Source organism: Aotus nancymaae, unplaced genomic scaffold, assembly GCF_030222135.1.
Source record: "Aotus nancymaae isolate 86718 unplaced genomic scaffold, 86718_ANA_hifiasm-v0.15.2.pri h1tg000032l_0, whole genome shotgun sequence".
NCBI classification, from domain to species: domain Eukaryota; kingdom Metazoa; phylum Chordata; class Mammalia; order Primates; family Aotidae; genus Aotus; species Aotus nancymaae.
Window position 1 is genome coordinate 8,284,390 of NW_026988445.1, and position 26,266 is coordinate 8,310,655.

The 26,266-nt window shown below is 41.6% G+C and overlaps 2 protein-coding genes across 2 annotated transcripts in view; both read left to right on the forward strand.

Annotated features, from left to right (window-relative positions):
* Window positions 1-4,051: 4,051 nt before the first annotated feature.
* IARS2 (isoleucyl-tRNA synthetase 2, mitochondrial) overlaps window positions 4,052-26,266 on the forward strand; it is a 60,718-nt gene continuing 38,503 nt past the window's right edge. Inside the window, exons 1-10 of the mRNA XM_064383522.1 lie at window positions 4,052-4,318; window positions 6,227-6,349; window positions 16,676-16,835; window positions 18,282-18,430; window positions 18,516-18,565; window positions 18,648-18,757; window positions 18,840-18,930; window positions 19,268-19,383; window positions 22,319-22,488; window positions 23,460-23,550. Of these exons, the coding sequence (XP_064239592.1) occupies window positions 4,052-4,318; window positions 6,227-6,349; window positions 16,676-16,835; window positions 18,282-18,430; window positions 18,516-18,565; window positions 18,648-18,757; window positions 18,840-18,930; window positions 19,268-19,383; window positions 22,319-22,488; window positions 23,460-23,550 (1,327 nt within the window). The remainder of the gene's footprint in view (window positions 4,319-6,226; window positions 6,350-16,675; window positions 16,836-18,281; window positions 18,431-18,515; window positions 18,566-18,647; window positions 18,758-18,839; window positions 18,931-19,267; window positions 19,384-22,318; window positions 22,489-23,459; window positions 23,551-26,266) is intronic.
* LOC105722277 (proteasome subunit alpha type-6-like) lies at window positions 12,851-13,814 on the forward strand. The gene has a single exon (XM_064383462.1). It carries the CDS (start codon window positions 12,922-12,924, stop codon window positions 13,654-13,656), a length of 735 nt encoding a protein of 244 aa, XP_064239532.1. The 5' UTR covers window positions 12,851-12,921; the 3' UTR covers window positions 13,657-13,814.

A 26,266-nucleotide genomic window follows, 5' to 3' on the forward strand; every position in this document is an offset into this window, starting at 1 on the left:
TGGGCCGGGCGCGGTGGCTCACGCCTGTAATCCCAGCACTTTGGGAGGCCGAGGCGAGTGGATCACGAGGTCAAGAAATCGAGACCATCCTGGTCAATATGGTGAAACCCCGTCTCTACTAAAAAAACAAAAAATTAGCTGGGCACGGTGGCGCGTGCCTGTAATCCCAGCTACTCAGGAGGCTGAGGCAGGAGAATTGCCTGAACCCAGGAGGCGGAGGTTGCGGTGAGCCGAGATCGCGCCATTGCATTCCAGCCTGGGTAACAAGAGCGAAACTCCGTCTCCAAAAATAAACAAATAAATAAATAAATAAAAACTTTTTTGTATAGATTGGATCTTTTTTAGGGAGTAGGGGGCGGAGCAGGGTCTTACTCTGTCTCTCAGGTTGGAGTGCAATGGGACGGTCTTGACTCACTGCAACCTCCGTCTCCTGCGTTCAAGCGATCCTTCCGACTCAGCCTTCCGAGTAGCTAGGACCACAGGCTCTCCACCACGCTCTGCTTTTTTTTTTTTAAGTAGAGATAGTTTCATCCTGTAGGCCAGGCTGGTATTGAACTCATGACCCCAGGTGATCTGCTCATCTTGGTCTTCCAAAGTGCTGGGATTACAGGTGTGAGCCACTGCGCCTAGCTTAAAAAGGCTTTTACTTCTACATTTGATTTTCACAATAACTCTGTGAATTAAATAGACCCCCTTTTACGGAAGTGGCAAAATATATATAACATAGGTTATATTATTTTAACCATATATGTATGTGTGTGTGTGTGTGTGTATATATATATATATTTTTTTTTTTTTTTTTTTTTGAGGAGTCTTGCTCTGTTGCCCAGGCTGGAGTGCAATGGCGCGATCTCTGCTCACTGCAACCTCCACCTTCAGGATTCAAGCGATTCTTCTGCCTCAGCCTCCTGTGTAGCTGGGACTACAGGCACCTGCCACCAGGCCTGGCTAATTTTTTTGTGTGTATTTTTAGTAGAGACAGGGTTTCATCATGTTGGCCTGGTTGGTCTTGAACTCCTCACTTCAGGTAATCCACCCGCCTCCACTTCCCAAAGTGCTGGAATTACAGGCGTGAGCCACTGCGCCCAGCCATATATTGGTTTTTATAATTGTATAATTACATAAGTACAAATGGCTTAAATAAAGACAAACATGACTCACGTTAAGCTCAACAAGTGAGAATAGAAGTCTGCAGTCATCCTCAAGAGTAGCCATCTCCCAAGTGTTCATGGTATCCTCTCACAGGTTTTACAAGAAAACAGCAAAGTTGAATTCAGCAAGGTATGTAGAGGTTGGTTAGGAGACTTTCTATGTAAATATATCTTTGTGCTCCTGGAATACTATAGTTGTGATAGATCCCAGATGTGAAACTGTGAGTCAAAGATTAAGTGCATTTTATTTTATTTTATTTATTCGGAGATGGAGTTTCGCTCTTGTTGCCCAGGCTGGAGTGCAGTGGCGCTAGCTCGGTTCACCGCAACCTCTATCTCCCCGGTTTAAGAGATTTTCTTGCCTCAGCCTTCCGAATAGCTGGGATTACAGGCATGCACCACCACGCCTGGCTCATTTTGTATTTTAGTAGAGATGGGGTTTCTCCATGTTGGTCAGGCTGGTCTCAAACCCCGACCTCAGGTGATCCGCCCCCCTCGGCTTCCCAAAGTGGTAGGATTACAGGAGTGAGCCACCTTGCCTGGCCGACAGTACATATTTAACACTACCATCAACAGTCCACTTTTACACATTCTCCTGTTATCAAACTTCTTAATTTTTGCTCTAATCTGCTGGAAAAAAAATGGTATTTTAACTATTCTCATGACTCCTAAACTTGAGCATCTATTTATGTTTACTTGCTGTTTCCACTTCTGTGTCTATGAATTGAATATTTATTTCTTTCTTTCTTTATTTTTTTTTTTGAGACGGAGTTTCGCTCTTGTTACCCAGGCTGGAGTGCGATGACGCGATCTCGGCTCACTGCAACCTCTGCCTCCTGGGTTCAGGCAATTCTCCTGCCTCAGCCTCCTGAGTAGCTGGGATTACAGGCACGCGCCACCGTGCCCAGCTAGTTTTTTGTTTTTTTAGTAGAGACGGGGTTTCACCGTGTTGACCAGGATGGTCTCGATCTCTTGACCTCGTGATCCACCCGCCTCTGCCTCCCAAAGTGCTGGGATTACAGGCGTGAGCCACCGCGCCCAGCCCGAATATTCATTTCTTTTGCCTTTTTTTTTTTTTGAGACAGGTTCTCACTGTGTTGCTCAGGCTGGAGTGCAGTGGTGTGATCATGGCTTGCTTGCAGTCTCAACCTCCTGGGCTAAAGCAATCCTCCCACCACAGTCTCCCAGTGAGCTGGGACCACAAGCACATACCACTACATCCAGCTAATTTTAAAAATTATTTTAGAGATAGGGTCTCCCTATGTTGTCCAGGCTTGTCTCAGACTCTTGGACTCAAGTGATATTTCCACTTCAGCCTCCCAAAGTGCTGGGATTATAGGCATGAGCTACTGAGCCCAGCTTCTTTTATCCTTTTTTAAAATTGGGTTGTTTATCTTTTTGATCTGTAGCAGCTCTTTATACATTTTGTATATTACTATTTTTTTAATGTGTAGCAAATGTTTTCCTCAACACTATAGTGTAGGGAAGGCAAGATAACATGGTGGCTATACACATAGGCACTGGAATCTAACTGCCTGGGTTTGAATTCCAACTGTGCTACTTAGTTGTATGATCCTGAGCAAGTTACATAACTTTATGTGCCTCAGTTTCCTTCTCTGTGAAATGGAAATATTCATAGTTCCTATCTTGCATGGTTTTTTGGCATACTGTATCTTCATCTCTTCTGGTTTTGAAGATTAAATGAGTTAATTCAGGTGCAGAGCTGGAGTCATTGACTGGTGAAAGGCTGACATTGATGAGTGCTTTCTATTTGCCACTTGGTTTCTCATTTTTTGGTATCTTTTTTTTTGGTATATACATATTTTCATATTTGTAGAAAATCAGTCCTTCTTATTTATGTGAACTAAATGTTTTGGATGTTGTGTTTTATGATTAGGAAGGCTTTTCCCAAGAGGTATACTCTACAATGAAATGGTAACAATTGTGAACTATTATGAATTGGATAACCACATAGAGCAGAATCTGTCAGAAACAGGAGCAGAAGTTGCTTTACATAGCGTACTGTTCTATGAGTGGGATATAACAGGGATTTAGGGAATCTTTTAAAAAGTTAGATTGTTTTATAATATTGTTAAAATTTATGGGAAGTCATTGATCTGGACTGAGCTCCGGCACTAGGTTGTTTGCTTGTAAGGTCTGAGTTCCAGGAAATCGGGAGAGATGATAGCCAAATCCATTAAGCCAAGTAACTTTGAAATGGCGTCTGCTTTTCGTTCCCTGTTTCTCCTTTCTTCAGCCTTTTCTGCCTATAAACCTCACCCTGCCCCCTCAGCTCATCAGAGATCCTATTTGCAGAAAGGTTTAGGAATATCTAATACTAGCCTATTAGATCCGTAAAACTCGATTTGCTGAAATTTTACTATTTTACAATATTTTCACTGAAGTTTGTGCTGCCCACAATGGTAGTCATGACCCAAGTGTGCTTGCTGAGGCCTTGCCATGTGTTTAGGCCAGATTGAGATGTGCAGCATGTGCAAAGTACATGTCAGATTTCAAAGGCTTCGTATGAAGAGACTGTGTAAAATATCTTACTTCTTATTGGCTACATGTTAAAGTGATGCAATCATAGCTATGTTGTGTTAAATTAAAATAACTGTATTTTTAAAAAGGAGGGCACAGTGATTGGAATATGAGCCCCACCTTTCCCAGCCCCCGTGAAGCTGGGCCCGCCCTCCGGTGGCTGCATGGAGGACCCGGAGGTGGCTCCGTCTCCGCGGACTCCTGGAAGGCGGTGTCCGCCCCACAACCCGCTTCTTCCCCGCCCCTTCCGTTCCCCGGGCGCGTGCGCCCTTTTATTCGGCTCTCCTAGGTTTCCGGGGGTCCTGCCCCTTCCAGCCGGGGCGGGAGCGGAGGACCGGACGCCTAGGGGTAGCCGGACCATGCGTTGGGGGCTGCGCCCTCGCGGGCCTGGGGCGGCGGCCCTTGCCACGGCCCGAAGTTTGTGGGGGACGCCTCGCTTTCCCTGCCGCCCGGGATGGCTACAGGCGACGAAAAGGCTTCTGGTGCAGTCGGTCTCCGGGGCCAGTAACCACCAGCCGAACTCGAATAGCGGCAGATACCGGGACACGGTGCTGCTGCCGCAGACCACCTTCCCCATGAAGCTGCTGGGCCGCCAGCAGCCGGACACGGAACTGGAGATCCAGCAGGTACGGGCCCCGCCTCGGCGCGGGGCCTCCGGAGAGGCCCGACCCAGCCGCGGGCTCCTGGCGCTCGGCGGGAGCCACACCTCTGCGCTCCACGCCGGTGCGGGTGGGCGGTGGTGTGACCAGATTGGTGGAATTCATCTGCCTCGCACGGATTTTGTGGGCTGAAAACCTAAGTGTAGAAATCTCTAGATGAGTCCCTCCTTTGTAGCAGGTTCCGGGGCGGGAAATTAAGGGGGACACTAGCAATACCCAGATACCAGCATGTATCGCACGTATGCCCCATTTGTCCCGTAGGCAAAACAGATCAACTTTGGGCACTTTTCCAATGCCTTGTAAAAAGTAAATTCACATGTCCACATGAAAATAAAAACCTAGGCTGGGCGCAGTGGCTCACGCCTGTAATCCCAGCACTTTGAAAGGCCAAGGCGAGAGAATCGCTTGAGCCAAGAGTTCAAGACCATATTGGCTAGGCCTCCTCCCTCCCCACCTTGTTCTTAAAAAAAAAAAGACCTTAAAAACCTTAATTATGATGAATGAGGGGGAAGCTGAAGTTCACCTTTTGGGCCCTTTAGATCCCTAGTTGGAATTATGACTCGTTTGAAATATAAAGTAGCAGTCCTTGCTCAGAGTCCCCTTTATAGACTGTGGGTCTATCTCCTGTACTAACTAAGCCTTTTTTTTTTTTTTTTTTTTTTTTTTTTGAGACAGAGTCTTGCTCTGTCGCCCAAGCTGGAGTGCAATGGCACGATCTTGGCTCTCTGCAACCTCCGTCTCCCGGGTTCAAGCGATTCTCATGCCTCAGCCTCCCAAGTAGCTGGGATTACAGGCATATGCCACAACTCCTGGCTAGGCCTCCAAAGTGCTGGGATTACAGGCGTGAACTACCATGCACAGTCTAGACTGAACTTTTAAGGGCAGAGATTCCTCTTGTTAGTGTCTGTAATTCTAGTCTTTAAAAATCTCTGATATTCTTGGAATATTGGTTAAGTAAATATACTTAGCAAATATTCTGACAGTTAATCTAATTTTTTTTTTTTTTTTGAGATGGAGTCTTGCTCTGTCGCCCAGGCTGGAGTGCGGTGGAACGATCTCGGCTCACTGCAACCTCCACCTCCCAGGTTCAAGCGACTCTCCTGCCTCAGCCTCCCGAGTACCTGGGACTACAGGCGTGCACCAACATGCCTGGCTAATTTTTGTATTTTTCAGTAGAAACAGTTTCACCGTATTGGACAGGCTGGTCTGGAACTCCTGACCTCAGGTGATCCGCGTGCCTCAGCCTTCCAAAGTGCCGGGATTATAAACGTGAGCCACCGTGCCCGCCCAGAGTTCATCTGATTTTTTTGTTCAGTACCTTCTGTATGCTAGAGTGACAGTTTTCAGTGTTTTCTTGTTTAATCTTCACACCAGCCCTGTACGATGGATATTATTAACACTTTTTTTTTCAGATGAGAAAGCAGGCCCGTAAGTGCACAGTAACTTGGCCAAGACCACACAGCAAGTGAGGGAAGGGAAGTGAGACTGCCATACATGTTGTTCCCAGATTTTGGGAATGGCAAGCATTGCAGCCAAAGAATAGCAAGAATGTGTGTATCGGGAATCTGTAGGTCCTTCAACATGGCGGGGGTGGGGAGTGATGAGAGAATGCCCAAGAACTTAGTGGTACTAAACCTTTGGAGGGTCCTGCATATCATATAAAGAGTTTAGACTTCAGTCTGAGGTGTGTGGGGAAACTACTGAAAGGTTTTAAGAGATGTGTACTCAGACGCACATTTCAGAAACCTCGCCTTGTATTTCAGAGTTGAATAGATTGGAATGGAATTGGAATGGAAATAAGCAAGTGTTGGCTGTTATTGTAAGACTCAGGAGTATGTATTTATATGATGTTTAGATATCGTTCTTTTTAAACAGAAATGTGGATTTTCAGAACTTTATTCATGGCAAAGAGAAAGAAAAGTAAAGACAGAATTTTGCCTTCATGATGGACCTCCTTATGCAAATGGTGACCCTCATGTTGGACATGCTTTAAATAAGGTAATTATAATTTAGGTTACGACACTTGAAAGAAAGTGTTTATGTAATACTCTTTATAAGAGAGTGTACTCTATATGATAATTATGTAAATTTACATTGGCATGTAAAACAAACGTTTTCATACAAAGCAATATATAATTTTAGTATTGTATGAAAAAAACATTGCTGGTATTTGCTTTGAGCTTAATGTTATTTTATATTAGTAAACATCATCTTATTCAGTACATAATTATCGTGCGAGGCATTGTTCTAGACTCTGGGAATAGCAGTAGACAAAAAAACTTACGTCTTGGTCGGTTGCAGTGGATCATGCCTGTAATCCGTGCCTGGGCCACAGCATGGATGTCAATAATCAGTTCACTCATTTTTCAGTTCATTATGTAGATTTGAGCATCTGTAGTTTCAAAACCAAGAATTTGGTCACTGAATGGGTTAATAGTGCTATTAGAGGCCAGGCGCAGTGGCTCACGCCTGTAATCCCAGCACTTTGGGAGGCTGAGGTGGGTGGATCACTTGAGGTCAGGAGTTCGAGAGCAGCCTGGCCAACATGGCAAAACCCTGTCTCTACTAAAAATACAAAAATTAATTGGGCGTGGTGGAGCACTTCTGTAATCCTAGCTACTCAGGAGGCTGAGGCAGGAGAATCATTTGAACCCAGGTTGGGGGATGGAGGTTGCAGTGAGCTGAGTTTGCACCATTGAACTGCAGCCTGGGTGACAGAGCGAGACTGTCTCAAAATACAAACAAACTGCTATTAGAGTAGTAGTACTACATATTGTGATATACATTGCATATTGTATTATGTAGTAAATTATATTGACAACTTCTGAAACATTTGAGACATGTTACACATCTTGCACATTTGTCAGTATTATTTGCTTCCACACAAGCCAAACTATGCTCTACTGCTTGCTGGTTTACTTTTTAATTTTTAGACATATGATATCAGACGGTATAAAAAAGCATTTACTTCTTTCAGTGGAGAAAACTGATGTGCTTGATTTTAGTTTGGTACATGCTATTTGATACCAATTTCATTAAAATTTTATTTTTGTTAAACTTTACATTTCAGATATTGATTCAAATGAAATTTTAAGAATACAGATCTCTTGTACATCTTACTCAGTTTTCCCTAATGATGACATTTTGCAATACTATAGTATAATATTACAAGTAGGATATTAACATTGATACAGTTAAGATACTGAACATTACTGTAAGAATCCCTCATGTTGCCCTTTTATAACCAAGTTATCTTCCTCATGTTGCACTCTCTCTTTAACTCCTTTCACCCATGGATATATTCTCCATTTCTATATTTTTGTTATTTCAAGAATGCTATGTAAATGAAAACATGCAGTTTATAATCTTTTGGGATTGATTATTTTCACTCAGCATAAATCCCTTGAGATTCGTCTAAGCTTTTTAGTAGTTTTATTTTTTCATTGTTGAGTAGTATTCTATGGTGTGGATGTATCACTGTTTACCCATAAACCTGTTGAAGTACAACTGGGTCGTTTACAGTTTTTGGGTATTATGAATAAAGGTGCTAAAAACATTAATGTACAGGTTTTATGTGAATGTGAGTTTTTTTTGTTTTTTTTTTGAGACAGGCTCTTTCTCTTACCCAGGCTGGAGTGCAGTGGCGCAATCATAGCTCACTGCAGCCTCAATTTTCTGGGCTCATGCTATCCTCTCACCTCAGCCTCCCAAGTAAGTGAGACTACAGGTGCAGGCTACCATGCCTGGCTAATTTTTGTAATTTTTGTAGAGGTGGTGTTTTTGCCCTGTTGCCCAGGTGGGTCTTGAACTCCTGGGCTCAAGCAGTTCACCTGCTTCGGCCTCCCAAAGTCCCTAACTTGCACCTTTTTACCGTGATGTATTTTTTCCATTTCTTTGTGTTTTTTCCTTCTTGGAGTTCATTGAACTTTCTGGATATATGGGTTGGTGTTGTTTAATACATTTGAGAAATTTTCAAATGTTCTTCAATACATTTGAGAGATATTCAGTTATTATTTCTTTGGATATTTTTTTCTGCCTCCGTTTTCTCTCCTTTCCTCTGAATCTCTCATTATGCATTTGTTGGTATGCTGAATGATGTGTGTAATGATGGCTCTGAGGCTCTGTTTAGATTTGTTATTATTCTTTGGATTATACAGTATTTATTGATCTATCTTGTTTATTTTTTCTTCTGCTAGATTGTATCTACTGTTGAACCTCTCCACTGAATTTTTCATTTTGGGTCTTTTTTGTTGTTGTTTGAGACGGAGTCTTGCTCTGTCACCCAGGTTGGAGTGCAGTGGCGCAATCTTGACTTATTGCAACCTCCGCCTCCTGGGTTCAAGCGATTCTCCTGCCTCAGCCTCTTGAGTAGCTGGGATTATAGGTGCCCACCATCACGCCTGGCTAATTTTTGTATTTTTAGTAGGGACAGAGTTTCGCCATGTTGGTCAGGCTGATCTCTAACTCCTGACCTTGTGATCTGCCTGCCTTGGCCTCCCAAATTGCTGGGATTACAGGCGTGAGCCACCGAGCCCGGCCATTTTGGGTCTTTTAAAAAAAAAAAAACTTCTATTTTTTTTTTTCTTTTTTTATAATTTTTTTTTTTTTTTTTTTTTAAGACAGGGTTTCACCATGTTGGTCAGGCTGGTCTTGAACTCCTGACCTCAGGTGATCCGCCCGCCTTGGCCTCCAAAGTGCTTGGATTACAGGCATGAGCCACCACTCCCATCCATATTTCTTTAGTGATATTCTCTGTTAGATGTGACATTATCATCATACCTTCCTTTATCTCTTTAATCATGGATTCTGTTAGTTCTTTGAACATTTATAATGTCAGTTTTGAAGTCTTTTTCTGTAACATTTGACATCTGATTACCTTTATAGGTAGTTTCTATTTTTTTTTTGTGAGACTGAGTCTCACTTTGTTACGAGGCCAAAGTGCAGTGGCATGATCTTGGCTGCTATCTCTACCTCCCAGGTTCAAGCGATTCTCCTGCCTCAGCCTCCCGAGTAACTGGGACTACGGGCGTGTGCCACCACACCCAGCTTATTTTTGCATTTTTAGTAGAGATGGGGTTTCACCATGTTGGCCAGGGTGGTCTTGATCTCTTGACCTTGTGATCTACCTGTCTCCGCCTCCCAAAGTACTGGGATTACAAGAGTGAGCCACCACGCCCAGCCTCTATTTTCTGCTTTCTTTTCCAGTGTGTGTGTCATACTTTGTATTACTTTGTATGTCTTGTAATTTTTTTGTTGGAAACTGGGCACTTTAGATGTAGTAAATCTGAATAATGGTCTCTCCCACCTGTCAGAGCTTGTAATTGTTATTTACTTGTGACTGGCTGTAGTATTTTCATGAAGATGAAGTCTGTTTCTGCCCCCTCCCATTCTTCCCTTGTGTTAAGCCTCTGATTCTCAGGCAGGCATAGCTTTGGGTATGTCCACAGTCACCCTGGGATGACAGTGATTTTTGGCAGTGCTCCTATCCTCTCTTTTCCTGACAACACCAATTTATTTAGCTCTGAAATTTTCCAGCTGACTCTGTTGTTTTCAGCAATTCCCTGGGGCATAAATTGCTCTGTAGACTAATAGAATCAAATTTGAGGTCTTTCGAAGGATTAGTTCTTAAGGTCAGTGTCTGATATTTGTTCTGATCCTAGGAGGGCTTCTCTCAGCTGTTTCCGTGGTTCTCTCCTCCAAGCTATGTGGCCTATAGTTTAGCCTGTATCATCTTGAACCTATGGATCTTCTAATTGCCTTTTTCTACAGCTTTCACTGTTTCTTCTAAGAGCCCCATTAGGCCTGAACTTCTGAATGCTCTAACAATGGGAAGAGTTTGGGAACTATTCATTTTATTGCCTGCTTCTCTTCCAGCCCGGTAGTGTCTTCCAGTCAGGGCTCTGGAGTAGGAACAACTGTACACGTCTATGAGGGACACTCCCACTTGGTGTTTATGGGGTGGGCAGTAGCATGAGGTCCTCTTGAGTGGCCTCTCCTGGTATGGAACCACCATCTTATGAGTGAGGACAAGGGTGATTGGACTCCCAGTGTTCCCAGCAGATGTACAACGTTCCATGATTGGGGACTCAGTGAAGAAAGGGAGCTTCTGCTTCTTGACTACACTTGCCCAGAACTTAGCCGGGGAATAGGTAGCAACAGGTAGCTGGGGAAGGAGGAGACGTTTTGATGTCCTGCCCCTCCTTGGAAAGATAGGCCTAGTCTGGGAGCTGGGAGAATAGGGAACCTTGTGTTTTAGGCTGCAGCAGTATGGGGTGGTAAGTCTTGGCTTCTTTGAACTAACTGGTAAAGAGGAGAGAGGGAGTGGTCTTGGGTCAAATACCATAGACACTGACTTTTCTTACCTAGTTTCTGAAGATTTGTCTTATATAGATGTTTCTTCATTTGGTATATACCTTTAGGATCAATTCCAGAGGCTTTAAATGGTTTTTCTTTTTTTTTTTTGGAGACAGAGTCTCACTCCTTTGCCAGGCGCCAGGCTGGAGTGCAGTGGTGCGATGTTGGCTCACTGCAACCTCTGCCTCCCAGGTTCAAGCAATTCTCCTAACTCAGCCTCCTGAGTAGCTGGGACTACAAGTGCCCGAACACCACGCCCAGCTAATTTTTCTGTTTTTAGTAGAGATGGGATTTCACCATGTTGGCCAGGATGGTCCTGATCTCTTCACCTTGTGAATCGCCTGCCTCGGCGTCCCAAAGTGCTGGGATTACGGGTGTGAGCCACTGTGCCCAGCCCTAAATGGTTGTTTTTAAAAATAATTTTTACCGATTTTACTAGGAAACAGGTCCACATGGCTTCTCATGCTATCATTCCTGAAGTCAGACTTTCATTGTTTTTTTTTCTGTTTTAAATTTCACTGATTTCTGCTTTCATCTTTTTTTTTTTTTTTTTTTTTGAGACAGTCTTGCTCTGTCACCCGGGCTGGCGTGCAGTGGTATGATCATGGCTCATTGCAACCTCTGCCTCCTGTGTTCAAGCAATTCTCATGCCTCAGCCTCCTGAGTAGCTGGGATTACAGGCGTGTGCCACCACGCCCTGCTAACTTTTGTATTTTTAGTAGAGGCAGGGTTTCACCATGTTGGCCAGGCTGGTCTCAAAGTCCCGACCTCAAGTTATCCACCCACCTTGGCCTTCCAAAGTGCTGGGATTACAGGCATGAGCCTGTAATAGTGCCCAGCTGGCTTTTATCTTTATTTTCTTATTTCTGCTTGCTTTGGGTTCATTTTGCCCCACTTTTTCTAGTTTCTTGAGGTGGAATTTTACACTATTGACAGGCATCCCTTTTCTAACGTATGCACCTTAATGCTATAAATTTTCCTTTCAGCACTGCTTTAGCTATGCCCCACCAATTTTGTCTTGTTGTACTTCAATTTTTATTCAGTTGATTGTGTTTTTAAAATTTTCTTGAGGCCAGGTGCAGTGGCTCACCCCTTAATCTGAGCAATTTGGGAGGCCAAGGCAGGTGGATCACTTGAGGCCAGGAGTTCCAGACTAGGCTGGGCCACATGGTGAAACCCTGTATCTACTAAGAAAACAAAAATTAGCTGGACATGGTGGCATGCGCCTCTAGTCTCAGCTACTTGGGAAGCTGAGGTTGGAGAATCACTTGAGCCTGGGAAGTCAAAAGTGGCAATGAGCCATGATTGCACCACTGTACTCCAGCTTGGGCGACTGTAGGGTCTAGCCCTACAGGGTCCTGTGAGGCCCTCTCTGCTGGTGTGGAGACAAGAAATTGTAGAAATAAAAGACACAAGACACAGAGATAGAGAAAAAAGTTTGGGACCGGGCGTCCACTGCCAACCAGTGTGGAGTCCAGCAGTGGCCCTGAGTGCTTGGATGCTCTGGCTTTTATTGAGTACAAAGCTGGGGGCAGGGTAGGTAGGGCATGGCACTGGCGGTCAGTGATAGGGTCAGGTACATCACGTGTCATATAGGTGGGGGCCCAAGGCTTTCAGGTTGCCAAGATGAGGTAAGGAACATAATGTGTCAGCACTTTTTCCGTACTTGTTAAGAAAGAATAAAGACATTAAGATGTACGTTACTTTTACTGATTATTTCTTTTGAGAAAAAAGGAACCAGGTACAGAAGTGGAACATGAGAGTGGACATGGAACGTGACCACTGAAGCATAGTATCACATAGAGACATTTAAGCCCCCGGATGTCTGCAGGCCTATGTGACAGCGTCAGGCCTACCGCAAGAGCTTGGAGGAGTTTTCTCCTAACTCCCCCGAGGAAGAAGATGTCTTGGCCATCGTGGATATCTCCTTCCCTAGCTGGCTAAACAGTGGTCACTTTCCCAGCACTGGCGCAGTGGCACAGCTGAGATGCCCTCCAGCAGTCCTTACGCAGGCCAGTGTGACAGAGGGCTTAAAGCATCTTGCCTTAGGGTCATTTCTTTCATAATATCACCCCAGGTTTGCTTCCGACCTAGGGGGCATTAGTAAAAGAATTAGGATCGGGAAGCAGTCGCTGCAACTTCCGGGAGGGGCTTGTACGCCTGGTGTGGGAGCTGCGGGGCCCAGAGATTGTGTTTGAAGTAGCGTTTCTACCAACATGTCCTGTGGTTCCAGCACCGGTTTTGACCGCTACATTACCATTTTTTCACCCGAGGGTCGGCTCTACCAAGTAGAATATGCTTTTAAGGCTATTAACAAGGGTGGCCTTACATCAGTAGCTGTCAGAGGGAAAGACTGTGCAGTAATTGTCACCCAGAAGAAAGTACCTGACAAATTATTGGATTCCAGCACAGTGACTCACTTATTCAAGATAACTGAAAACATTGGTTGTGTGATGACCAGAATGACAGCTGACAGCAGATCCCAGGTGCAGAGGGCACGCTATGAGGCAGCTAACTGGAAATACAAGTATGGCTATGAGATTCCTGTGGACATGCTGTGTAAAAGAATTGCTGATATTTCTCAGGTCTACACACAGAATGCTGAAATGAGGCCTCTTGGTTGTTGTATGATTTTAATTGGTATAGATGAAGAGCAAGGCCCTCAGGTATATAAGTGTGATCCTGCAGGTTACTACTGTGGGTTTACTGCAGCAGGAGTTAAACAGACTGAGTCAACCAGCTTCCTTGAAAAAAAAGTGAAGAAGAAATTTGATTGGACATTTGAACAGACAGTGGAAACTGCAATTACATGCTTGTCTACTGTTTTATCAATTGATTTCAAACCTTCAGAAATAGAAGTTGGAGTAGTGACAGTTGAAAATCCTAAATTCAGGATTCTTACAGAAGCAGAGATTGATGCTCACCTTGTTGCTCTAGCAGAGAGAGACTAAACATTGTCCTTAGTTTGCCAGATCCATGATGTCTCTTACCTGTGTGTTTGGTAACAACAAACCAACATTACCGAGGTCCCTGGATTGAAAAACGAGCCTCTCCCATTCCTCCTACCGCTGAAGTGGTTAGGACTCTGTATAAATAAAAACAGTGCTTTTGGGAAAAAAAAAAAAAAAAAAAAAAAAAGGATCACCTATGAGTAACTAAGATCACCTATGAATAGCTAATAACTACTATGGTTATATTTCTAGTTACTTTGTTCTTCATTATTTATATGGAAATAGGCTGAGGCTTCTGGCTCCTGCCTAGGCACTTACAGGGTCTCCCCACTACAGGCAACAGAGTGAGACCGTGTTTCAACAAGTACAACAAAAATTTTCCTTGAAAATTCCTTTCTGATTCATGAATTTTTTACATATGTGCTGTTTATAGTTTTTATTTATTTATCTTTTGTAGAGACAAATTCTTGCTATATTAACCAGGCTAGTTTCAGACTTCTGGCCTCAAATCATCCTCTTGCCCTTAACATCCCAAATTTTGAGATTACAGGTGTGAGCCACTGTGTCTGGCCTCATATGTGTCTTGTTTAGCTTTTAGGTGTTTGAAGATCTTTCTGTTATCTTTCCCTTATTCATTTTAATCCATTATGGATGAAGAGCATATTCTATGATTTCAGTTCTTTTTTTTTTGAGATGGAGTCTTGAACTGTTGCCCAGGCTGGAGTGTAATGGCACGATGTTGGCTTGCTGCAACCTCCGCCTACTGGGTTCAAGCGATTTTCCTGCTTTAGCCTCCTGACTAGCTGGGATTACAGGCACTCACCGCCATGCCTGGCTAATTTTTTTTTTTTTTTTTCTCTTGATGCTCAGGCTGGAGTGCATTAGCACAATCTCAGGCTCACTGCAACCTCTGCCTCCCAGGTGCAAGCTATTCTCCTGCATCAGCCTTCCAAGTAGCTGGGATGATTACAGGCATGTGCCACTATGCCCAGCTAATTTTGTAGTTTTAGTTTTGTAGTTTAGTAGTTTTAGGGGTTTCTACATGTTGGTCAGGCTGGTCTCGAGCTCCTGACCTCAGGTGATCCACCTGTTTCGGCCTCCCAAAATGCTGGGATTACAAGCGTGAGCCACCACGCCCGGCCCAATTTTTGTATTTTTAGTAGAGATAGGGTTTCACTATGTTGGCCAGGCTGGTTGTGAACTCCTGACCTCATGATCTGCCTGCCTCGGCCTCCCAGAGTGTTGGGATTACAGGCGTAAGCCACTGTGCCCGGCCTGATTCCAGTTCTTTTAAATTTATTGAGTTTTATTTTTATGACCCAACATATGGTTTATTATATTTTTTGTTTTGTTGACACATGATAGAAATATACATGTTCATGTCCTTTGCAGGGACATGGATGTAGCTGGAAACCATCCTTCTCAGCAAACTAACACAAGAACAGAAAACCAAACACTACATGTTCTCACTCATAAGTAGGAGTTGAACACATGAGAACACGTGGACACAGGGAGGGGAACATCACACACCGGGGTCTGTCATGGGGTGGGGGTCTAGGGAAGGGATAGCATTAGGAGAAATACCTAATGTAGATGACAGGTTGATGGGTGCAGCAAACCACCATGATATGGGTATACCTATGTAACAAACCTGCATGTTCTGCGCGTGTACCCCAGAACTTTAATAATAAAAAATTTTTTTGAGATATATCACATTCTTTTCATAACACATGTTTGAAATTGGGTATATATTTCATAATTTAAATCACATCTGAATTTGGATTAGCACCAAAAATAGCATGTGGCCAGTGGCTAATGGTTTAGAGTATATATGATGCATGCATGCATTCATGTATTTGATAAATATTTATAGAATAGTGCCAGAAACCATTTGAAATGCTGGAATTCATGGGTGAAGAGGACAGATGGGCTCTCTGAGTTAATGGAGCTTATGTTTTACAGAGAAGAGACAGATAATAAATAGACAATTTCCAAAGAGATAAGTAGAAAGGAGGTTATTTATATGACGATTGATTTGAATAATTACCCAGAGTAAAGTATACCAATCTTAAGTATATATAGCTAGATAATTTTTTTTTTTTCTTCTGAGATGGAGTCTCACTCTGTCTCCCAGGCTAGAGTGCAGTGGCACTATCTTGGCTCACTGCAACCTCTGACTCCTGGGTTCAAGCGATTCTCCTGCCTTAGCCTCCCAGGTAGCTGAGATTACAGGTGCATGCTACCATGTTCAGCTAATTTTTCTATTTTTAGTAGAGGTGGGATTTTACCATGTTGGCCAGGATGGTCTCGATCTCCTGACCTTGTGATCTGCCCACCTTGGCCCCCCAAAGTGCTGGGATTACAGGCGTGAGCCACCACACCCAGCCTCTGATAATTTTTTTTTAATGTGACAACCACGCAGATTACAAGGCTCCTTCATGTTCACTAGTAAACAGTTTGAAATTAGAGTTTTTAAAGGGGGCAAGAGATGGGAGAAGAACATAATATCTTTTCTACTTTTGATAGACATGGAAAGGAGGAAGTTGTTTTCTGAACTACTGGGCTGGTGGTCAGAGCACTGTTTCCTCTTGGGAAGAGGGAGATTGAGCTTGGAGCCAAGTCTATTCTTTGCCTTCGATTCCCCCATTCTACTATAGTGATACATTTTTTAAAAGGCTCTGCTGCCCTCTAGTATTTAAAATGAACTTAAAAAAGTAAATTAGTTCTAAAACTATACCTAATGAAGAGGTCTACTGTATTAGTAAGGGTTTTGTCAATGACAGAGTTAACCATAATATTCCATTCTCTGAGTACACTGTAAGTTCTGCAGTGATTCGATGATACTTCTTAGCTCAGTATAAATAATATTAGGCTATTTGTGTTAATAGTTTTTAATAGAGGTTAGTTTATATATTTCCTTTTCAAATTGTATTTTTAAAAATGGTATTAAATTAAAAAAAAATAAATTTTAGGCCAAATGTTTTATGTATGAATGATAATTATAATTTTATCTTTGCAGATTTTGAAAGACATAGCCAATCGATTCCATATGATGACTGGTTCCAAAATACATTTTGTGCCCGGCTGGGATTGTCATGGGTTGCCCATTGAAGTAAAAGTATTATCAGAACTTGGTGGAGAAGCTCAGAATCTTTCAGCTATAGAAATTCGAGAGAAAGGTAAAATAATGTCTATTTCTATTTTAAAATGATATTTTTAAACAGGTTCCTTGGAAAAGTCAGAGCTTTACCAAAGGAACCTTTTGGTTTGGTTTGGTTTGGGTATAATGAGATTTATTGGAAATGCCTTTTTGGCACAGAAAATTCAGATTTATTTTATTGATTTTTCTAAGAACTTATGAGACAGAGTTTTGTTGCCCTGGCTGCAGTGCAATGGCATGATCTTGGCTCACGGCAACCTCTGCCTCCCGGGTTTAAGGGATTCTCCTGCCTCATCTTCCCAGGTAGTCGGGATTACAGGCATGTGTCACCATGCCTGGCTAATAGTTGTATTTTTAGTATAGGTGGAGTTTCTCCATGTTGGCTAGGCTGGTCTTGAAGTCCTGATCTCAGGTGATCTGCCCGCCTTGGCTTCCCAAAGTGCTGGGATTACAGGTGTGAGCCACCACGCCCGGCCTATGTTTGGATATTGAAGGAAAGACTGTGAGCATTTCTAATTGCATTCTCAGTTTCTCAGTGTTCATATTTTATACAATTTTTTTTTGTAATTTTTTTGTTTAACTTTCTGCAAGGGGGCTTGTTGACTTATTTCTCGGGTTAAGACGAGTAAATTCTAAAATACATATATTTTACATTATTCTCTTATTTGATCCTTTTTCTTTGTAGACTGGGCAGGGAGAGCTTGCTTTTTATTATATGTTATACTTTGTATATTTGGATATAACTGTGAAGGTTTTTTTACTTTCTTGTGAAACATATTATTATTGGCTTAGATTTGATATTCTGATTAATTTTTTGTGTATAATGAAATGAAAATTATTATCTGACCTTTTCTTAAATTAAGAAATAATAAGGAATAATTTTTCTAGTTTATTTTTCCTAAATGTGAGGTCATTGTATAAAGTCTGGAAAATACAGAAGACAGTAGTAAAATTTTAACTTTTGCAATTCCAGTTAATTTTAGAATTTGTTGTAGGTATCTTCTGAACACTGTTGACCTTCATATTATTTTTCTATTAAAAAATTTTATAAGCTAGGCGCAGTGGCTCACACCTGTATTCCCAGCACTTTGGAAGGCCAAGGTGGATGGATTGCCTGAGGTCAGGAGTTCAAGATCAGCCTGGCCAACATGGCGAAACCCCATCTCTACTAAAAATACCAAAAAAATTAGCCGGGCATGGTGGTGCACGCCTGTAGTCCCAGCTACTTCAGAGGCTGAGGCACAAGAATTGCTTGAACCTGGGTGGTAGAGGTTGCGGTGAGCTGAGATCATGCCACTGCAGTGCAGCCTAGGCAGCAAAACTTGACTCCCTCTCAAAAAAAAAAAAATCTTATATTCTAAACTGTCTACAGCATTTGTATTTAGAGAGATACATGCTAAACCATGTTTATAAGAGTTCAAATTCATTGGTGTTCAGAAGCTTTTTTTTTTTTCTTTTTTTTTAGCTAGATCATTTGCTAAAGCAGCCATCGAGAAACAGAAATTAGCATTTATTCGTTGGGGAATAATGGCAGATTGGAGTAATTGCTACTTTACATTTGATGGGAAGTATGAAGCCAAACAGTTGAGAACTTTTTACCAAATGTATGAAAAGGTAAAGAGATATTTTTTCTTCTTTGAGTAGGTTGAAGTATGTGTTACAAAATCCTACCTTTAACATAATATTTTGTCTTTTATAGGGCTTGGTTTATCGATCTTATAAACCTGTGTTTTGGTCTCCCTCATCTAGGTATATATGCATTTTTTGATAATTAAAAGGGAGAAATTTGTGAGGCTTCCACATATTAATGTTTAATATTTCTATACCTCAGGACTGCATTGGCTGAAGCAGAACTTGAATATAATCCTGAGCATGTCAGTCGTTCCATATATGTAAAATTTCCTCTCTTAAAACCTTCTCCTAAATTGGCATCTCTCATAGGTAAGATTTACTCATAGCTTGAGTATACTGAAGTTATAGAATTATCCCATTTGCTAACATATTTACAATTTTATTTTCACAGATGGTTCATCTCCTGTTAGTTTTTTGGTCTGGACCACACAGCCTTGGACAATTCCAGCCAATCAAGCTGTTTGCTATATGCCAGAATCAAAGTGGGTATATTATTGCATATTTTATTTTAGCCACAAATTGAATTTATTCCGTCATTACCATTATTTTGAATTTATTTTATCTTCTTTATTATTTTAAAATTTAATGAATTATACCTTAGTTATTATATAGATTTTATTAACCTTTAGATGATCCTTTTTAAGACCTTATCCAGCTTTTGAGGAAAATGAAATAGAAATATATGTTATGAAGTCTTTTGAAAATAGTACAGTTTTATCTTGAAGTCAGTTTTTCTAAAATGATATTTAAAAATTAAAATGATATCTGTGGCTTTTCCTGTTTCATTATTGGTAATTCTCTCCTAAAATTTTATGTTAGGTATGCTGTTGTGAAATGTTCTAAGTCTGGAGACCTCTACATACTGGCTGCAGATAAAGTAGCATCTGTTGCTTCTACTTTGGAAACAACATTTGAGACTATTTCAACGTTTTCAGGTGAAGACTTTTAGATATCTGACAACATAGTCATCAAAATACTGGGCTGGCTTGAATTTACTACTTTGCTGAACACATTGTGAATTGAAACAGTTATGGCCTTTACCTTTCTAGAATACATTTTACATGGATTACACTAAAGGAGAGTATATATTAAGCATGATAGGAGTATAGAAAAATATGAATATTGATAAATGTACAACAGATAAAAAAGTTGCTGGCAATAGCCAATAGTTACTTGGTAACATTTTATGCAGAATTAATTTTTAAAATTGTTTTTATCTGTTTTAATAAAAGGAACAAGAAAGGAAATGAATGTATTCATTTTTTGGCATATGATTTTAATAGAGAATTGAATAAATTCTGAAAATTATTCAAAAAGCAGTTTTTCTATCAAAGGAATTTTATGTTATTTTATTATTATTTTTGAGACAGAGTTTCACTCTTGTTGCCCAGGCTGGAGTGCGTTGGTGCAGTCTCGGCTCACTGCAACCTCTGCCTCCCAGGTTCAAGCAATTCTCCTGCCTCAGCCTTCAGAGTAGCTGGGATTACAGGCACGCACCACCATGCCTGGCTAATTTTGTATTTTTAGTCGAAACGGGGTTTCTTCATGTTGGTCAGACTGGTCTTGAACTCCTGACCTCAGGTGATCTGCCTGCCTCGGCCTTCCAAAGTGCTGGGATTATAGGCATGAGCCACCATGTCTGGCCTTTATTTTATTTTTTTAAAGAGACAGGGTCTCATTCTGTTGTCCATGCCGGAATGCAGTGGGCCAGTCAGCTCATTGCGGCTTCAAACTCCTGGGCTCAAGTGATCCTCCTGCCCTGGCCACCCAAGTAGCTGGGACTATAGGCATGTGCCACCACACCTAGCTAATTTTGAGAAAATATTTTGTAGAGACAGGTTCTTATTGTGTAGCCCAGGCTGGTCTGGAATTCCTGGGCTCAAGTGATCTGCCCGCCTTGGCCTGCCAAAGTGCTGGGATTACAGATGTGAGCAGTCTGCCTGGCCCAGAAGAATTCTTTGTGAGCTATAATTTGGGACTTTTGAGGTAGTGACTGGTTTTGAAATATAATTATGGAAGTCTAGGGAAGTTTAAAATTAACTATTTTTTGGTCTTTTTTTTTTTTTTGAGATGTGGTCTTACTCTGTCACCCAGGCTGGAGTGCAGTGGTGCCATCTTGGCTCACTGCAGCCTCTGGGTCCTAAGCTCGAATGATCTTCCTGCCTCAGCCTCTCGAAGAGCTGGGACCACAAGTGTGTGCCACCATGATGGGCTAATTTTTAATTTTTTGGTAGAGATGGGGTCTTGCTTCATCACCCAGGCTGGTCTTGAACTCCTGGCCTCAAGTGATCCTCCTGCCTTGGTTTTTTTTTTTTTTTTTTGAGACGGAGTTTTGCTCTTGTTACCCAGGCTGGAGTGCAATGGCGCGATCTCAGCTCACCGCAACCTCCGCCTCCTGGGTTCAGGCAATTCTCCTGCCTCAGCCTCCTGAGTAGCTGGGATTACAGGCACGCGCCACTGTGCCCAGTTAATTTTTGTATTTTTTGTAGAGACAGGGTTTCACCATGTTGACCAGGATGGTCTCGATCTCTTGACCTCGTGATCCACCCGCCTTGGCCTCCCAAAGTGCTGGGATTACAGGCTTGAACCACCGCGCCCGGCCCTGCCTTGGTTTTTTAAAGTGCTGGGATTACAGACATGAGCCACTATGCCTAGACTAGAATTTTATTTTATTTTTATTTTTTTAAAGAGATGAGGTCTCACTATGTTGCCCAGGCAGATCTTGAACTCCTGAGCTCAAGTGTTCCTCCTGCCTCTGCCTCCCAAAGTGCTAGGATTATAGACGTGAGCCACCACGCCTGGCCTAAAATTATCTTTTATCCTTAGGTATGATAAAAAAAAAAAATTCAATCACATGAATAAAGGTACAAAAACTGCCCGGAAAGACTGCCTAGCTAAATAGGAAAGCCCTCCAAATTAATCTGTTCAGATACGAGCCAATGAGAAGTTTAAACAACCTTAACAAAACTTAAAAAGTTTTTAATGTCAAAGACAGGAAAGGAGCTTAAGAATTTTTAGGTGATTTGATCCTCTTTGGTGCAATAGGATAATAAAAATAAAAACCAAAATAATAATTTACTTTGCACCCTCCTTTTTTTTTTTTTTTTTTTTAAATAGAGATGGGATCTCGCTGTGTTGCTCAGGCTTGTCTCAGACTCTTGGGCTGAAACAGTCTTCCTGCCTGCAATTACAGACATAAGCTATTGCACTCAACTCCCTGCCTCTTTTTTAAATGCAGAGGCTATTAAAGAGTTCATTGTCAAGTTACATGTTATCACAGAAGCTAAAAATCATAAGGTTTTTGAAAGTTTTAAGGTTGAATTTAAAGATCTTTTGTCTATATAACATAATTGTTTCAAATTCTTAGTATCAGATAATTATTGAGTTGCTATTTGAGTCACCATATTGTGGAGGATTATATATATATATTTCTTATCCTTGTCAAAATAAGCTGGTGTCATGTACCTTTCTACTTATTAAAGTAGTAGAAATTTTGAAGAATGAAGTAATTTGTATGGGGTAGGTTTTCTTTCCAGAAAAAAATGAATTCTTTCTCATTGATTACTTAGAGATCTTTTTGGGAGGGTGGTGAGGGAGAGAATATTAAGTGGTAGATACAGTAAGTATCGAAACACGTAAACTACATTAACTTGTTTATTCTCACAGCATCCCTCTGAGATGGGAATCTGAGTTATCTGCATTTCATAGATTCCAGTAGGTCACAGAACAAGTTAAAGGGGAAGGTGGAATTTGAGCCTAGCCAGTCTTGTTCTAGATTCTGCACATTTAACCTCATATTCTATTGTTAAGCTTAAGGAGATAGATTCGCCATATAAAATGATTCTTAATAGTGGTTTTCTTTCGCCACAGGTGTAGATTTGGAAAATGGTACTTGTAGTCATCCATTAATTCCTGATAAAGCCTCTCCTCTTTTACCTGCAAATCATGTGACCATGGCAAAAGGAACAGGATTGGTTCACACAGCCCCAGCTCATGGTATGGAAGATTACAGTGTAGCGTCTCAGCACAATCTGCCCATGGTACTGTTCTTCTTTTTACATTTTTAGTTATTCATCTTAATGAAAGGAAATGATAAATTCTAACCAACATCTTTATTTTTAAAAAATGATGACTTTTGTCATATAATTGTGAAATACTTAGGGTTGTGTAGTACTCCAAAGTTTCATAAATTCATTCTAATTGAAAAATATTTCCCAGAATTAGGAGAAAATTCGCACATTAGAATTGAAGAATATATATTATGGGGCGCTTCTAAAATATTTTCTTTCTAGGATTAAGTCACATAGACAAATTACTTTTACTCCCTGAAAAGGTCTGTTTGTTTGTTTCAGCTAAACAGTCCTTTCTACATTTATTTTACACACTTCAGTTATTTAGCAAGTATTTCCATTTAGTTAAAAGGTTAGTCTGAAAGGGAACAACTGTGTACATTGCCATAGATTTAGAAATAATAGAGACCACTCAAAGATGTTTTAATATATTTTGTTACTTAAGTTTATGTGTATACTTCGGTAACACATTTTACCTTTGGTGATTTAAATGTATAAAATTCACACATTCCTATTTCTCTTTTTTTTTTTTTGAGATGGAGTCTTACTGTGTCTCCCAGACTAGAGTGCAGTGGCACCATCTCGGCTCACTGCAACCTCTATCTCCAGGGTTCAAGTGATGCTCCTGCCTCAGCCTCCCAAGTAGCTGGGACTACAGTTGCATGCCACCATGCCTGGCTAATTTTGTATTTGTATTTTTAGTGGAAATGGGGTTTTGCCATGTTGGCCAGGCTGGTCTTGAACTCCTGACCTCAAGTGATCCGCCTGCCTCAACCTCCCACAGTACTGGGATTACAGGCAATGAGCACTGTGCCCAGCCAAGTAACTAGGGTTTCAATGTAGAGAAGGACTAGGTTATATGTTTTACATATATTGTTTTGCCAGATCATCATAAGAGAAAATGTCTTGATATTTTAATTGTTCAAAATGATACTTTATAGGATTGTTTAGTGGACGAAGATGGAGTTTTCACAGATGTCGCAGGTCCTGAACTTCAAAACAAGGCTGTCCTCGAAGAGGGAACTGATGTGGGTGAGCATTACATCTGTTGATATCATGTATGTTTTCTGAAAAGCAGCTAGCAGTAGCCTTTGCTACCTATTTTCCCTTCTTATACTTTAACAGAGACAAAAAACTAAAAATATATCTTGTTTTGCCACATGTTTTGAAATGGAGTTTGGTACACTTTTTTATCTTTTGCTCTGAAGCTGCTCTGTTCAAGCAAGTCAGGGCAGTAACAGGGAGTGAAGTTATTTTAGGGCTATGGAGATAATAATCAGCAGTATTACTTTTGTGGAAGGATAAAATCAAGATCAGGGCTGGATGTTGATGTAAATTATACATTCCGCACTCACTGTTTAACCCTTGTAAATAACTGACTCATATAGCATGGTTTATGTATTAGGATCTTGAGAATCCTCCAGTCTTGAATTGTCTTTCTTTACAGATTCAGAGACCAGGTGTTATGAAAATCTTTCTTTGCCCACACTAAGACTAAGGCTAATTAGACCTGAGATATTACTTTTCTAGGGCTACTGGAAAAAATCACCATAAACTTGGTGGTTTAAAACAACATAAATTTATTCTCTCTTGCCTCTTTCTAGCTTTTGGTGGCTCCTGGAAATCCTTGACATGCCTTAGTTTATAACTGCATTATTTCACTCTCTGCCTCTCTTGTCACATGGCCTTCTTTAGATCTTACTCGTTTTTTCAAGACAGAGTCCCACTTCTTTACCCAGGCTGGTGTGGAGTGGCATGCTCTTAGCTCACTGCCACCTCCATGTCCTAGGTTCAAGTGATTCTTGTACCTTAGCTTTCTGAGCAGCTGGGATTACAGGCACACATCATCACACCCAGCTAACTTTATTTTATTTTATTTTTATTTTTTGAGACAGAGCCTCACTCTGTGGCCCAGGCTAGAGTGCAGTGGTGTGATCTCAGCCTCCTGGATTCAAGTGATTCTCTTGCCTCAGCCTCCCAAGTAGCTGGGATTACAGGCACACACCACCACTCCCAGCTAATTTTTGTATTTTTAGTAGAGATGGGGTTTCGCTACGCTGATCAGGTTGGTCTTGAACTCCTGACCTCAGGTGATCTGCCTGCCTTGGCCTCTCAGAGTGCTGGGATTACAGGTGTGAGACCCTACCGTGTCAAGCCACAATTTTTAAATTTTTTATTTTTAGTAGAGATGGGGTTTCACCATGTTGGCCACGCTGGTCTCGAACTCCTGGCCTCAAGTGGTCCACGTGCCTAGGCCTCCCAAAGTGTTGGGATTATAGGCGTGAGCCACCACACCTGGCTACCTTCTTTAGGTCTTTTATATCTCTCTGTGAATCCTCTTTTTTTTTTTTTTTTTTTTTTATTGGAGGAACTGGTTCTTTATTTCAAAAAGACACTTGTCAGTATTTAGTATCAAAACAGTTGCACTATTGATTTCTGTTTCTCCCAATCAGCCTACATCAGTCTACATCAAAGGAGAGTACATTGTCAGCCATTAAGCTGCAGGATGTACGCCTGACAGACCTTATAGAAACTTTACCAGAAAGTGGGGATTCAGTAGGGAAAGAAACTTTAAGAGATCAGCAAACTGCCAGCCTGAGTGGGCGTGTTGGCTCATGCCTGTAATCCCAGCACTTTGGGAGGCCGAGGTGGATGGATCGTGAGGTCCGGATTTTGAGACCAGCCTGGCCAACGTGGTGAAACCCCATCTCTACTAAAATACAAAAAGTTAGCCAGGTCTGGTGGCATGCGCCTGTAATCCTAGCTACACGGGAGGCTGAGGCAGGAATCACTTGAACCCGGGAAGTGGAGGATGCAGTGAGCCGAGACCACACCACTGCCCTCCAGCCTGGGCAGCAGAGCGAGACTCCGTCCCGAAAACAAAGAAACAAACAAACACCTAAAAAAAACCTGCCAGTCCACAGACTGTAGAGGGCTGTCACAGTCAGATTCAGTGGCCAGGGTGCCACAAAGAAGCAAAGTTTCAAAATAATATAAAAATTTAAAAGTTTTATACATAAACTGTTCAAGATTTCTCTAGTATTGACTGAGAAAGATTTCTATAGTATTGACTGATACTGAGCACAATGAGATGGCACTTTTAGAGACAGCAGCTTCAAACCCAGCACTTTTAGAGACAGCAGCTTCAAACCCAGAAAAGGATATTGAGATGAATTTCACATGGCTAAATCAGTGGCAAAAACAATCTTCTTTCTATCCTCTTCATTTTAAGAACACCAGTGCTCCCTAATGCAGTGTGACCTCACTGAAACTTGATTTAGGGTCCTTTCTAATGCAGTGTGACCTCATCTTAACTTGATTACATCTGCAGAAACCTGATTTCTAAGTAAGGTCACATTCACTAGGGTTGAGGGTTAGATCTTCTTGAGGACACAGTTCAGCCTATTACACCTGTTTTCTTCCAGATTACCTGGAGACCATTTTAAGATTCATGGCATGAAAGATTATGACTCTAAATTTCAAATCTAGAATTCTAGATATAATCTGTTCATCTTTTCTTTGATGTGAAAAGAGGTGGAAGTGGCATAATTTTGAGTCTGATTAAGAGTTTACAGTCCCTGCTTTTTTTTGCCAGGAGATGCCCAGAGCATGCTTTTGATACCTGAAAGGTGACTAGTTTTTTGTGTGTGCGTGAGATGGAGTCTTGCTTTGTTACCCAGGCTGGAGTGCAGTGGCACGATCTCAGTTCACTGTAGCTTCTGCCTCCCAGGTTCAAATGATTCTCCCA

What these genes read in the sequence shown, in the direction of transcription:
- LOC105722277 (XM_064383462.1), top strand. Translation starts at nt 12,922, where the DNA reads ATGTCCTGTGGTTCCAGCACCGGTTTTGACCGCTACATTACCATTTTT.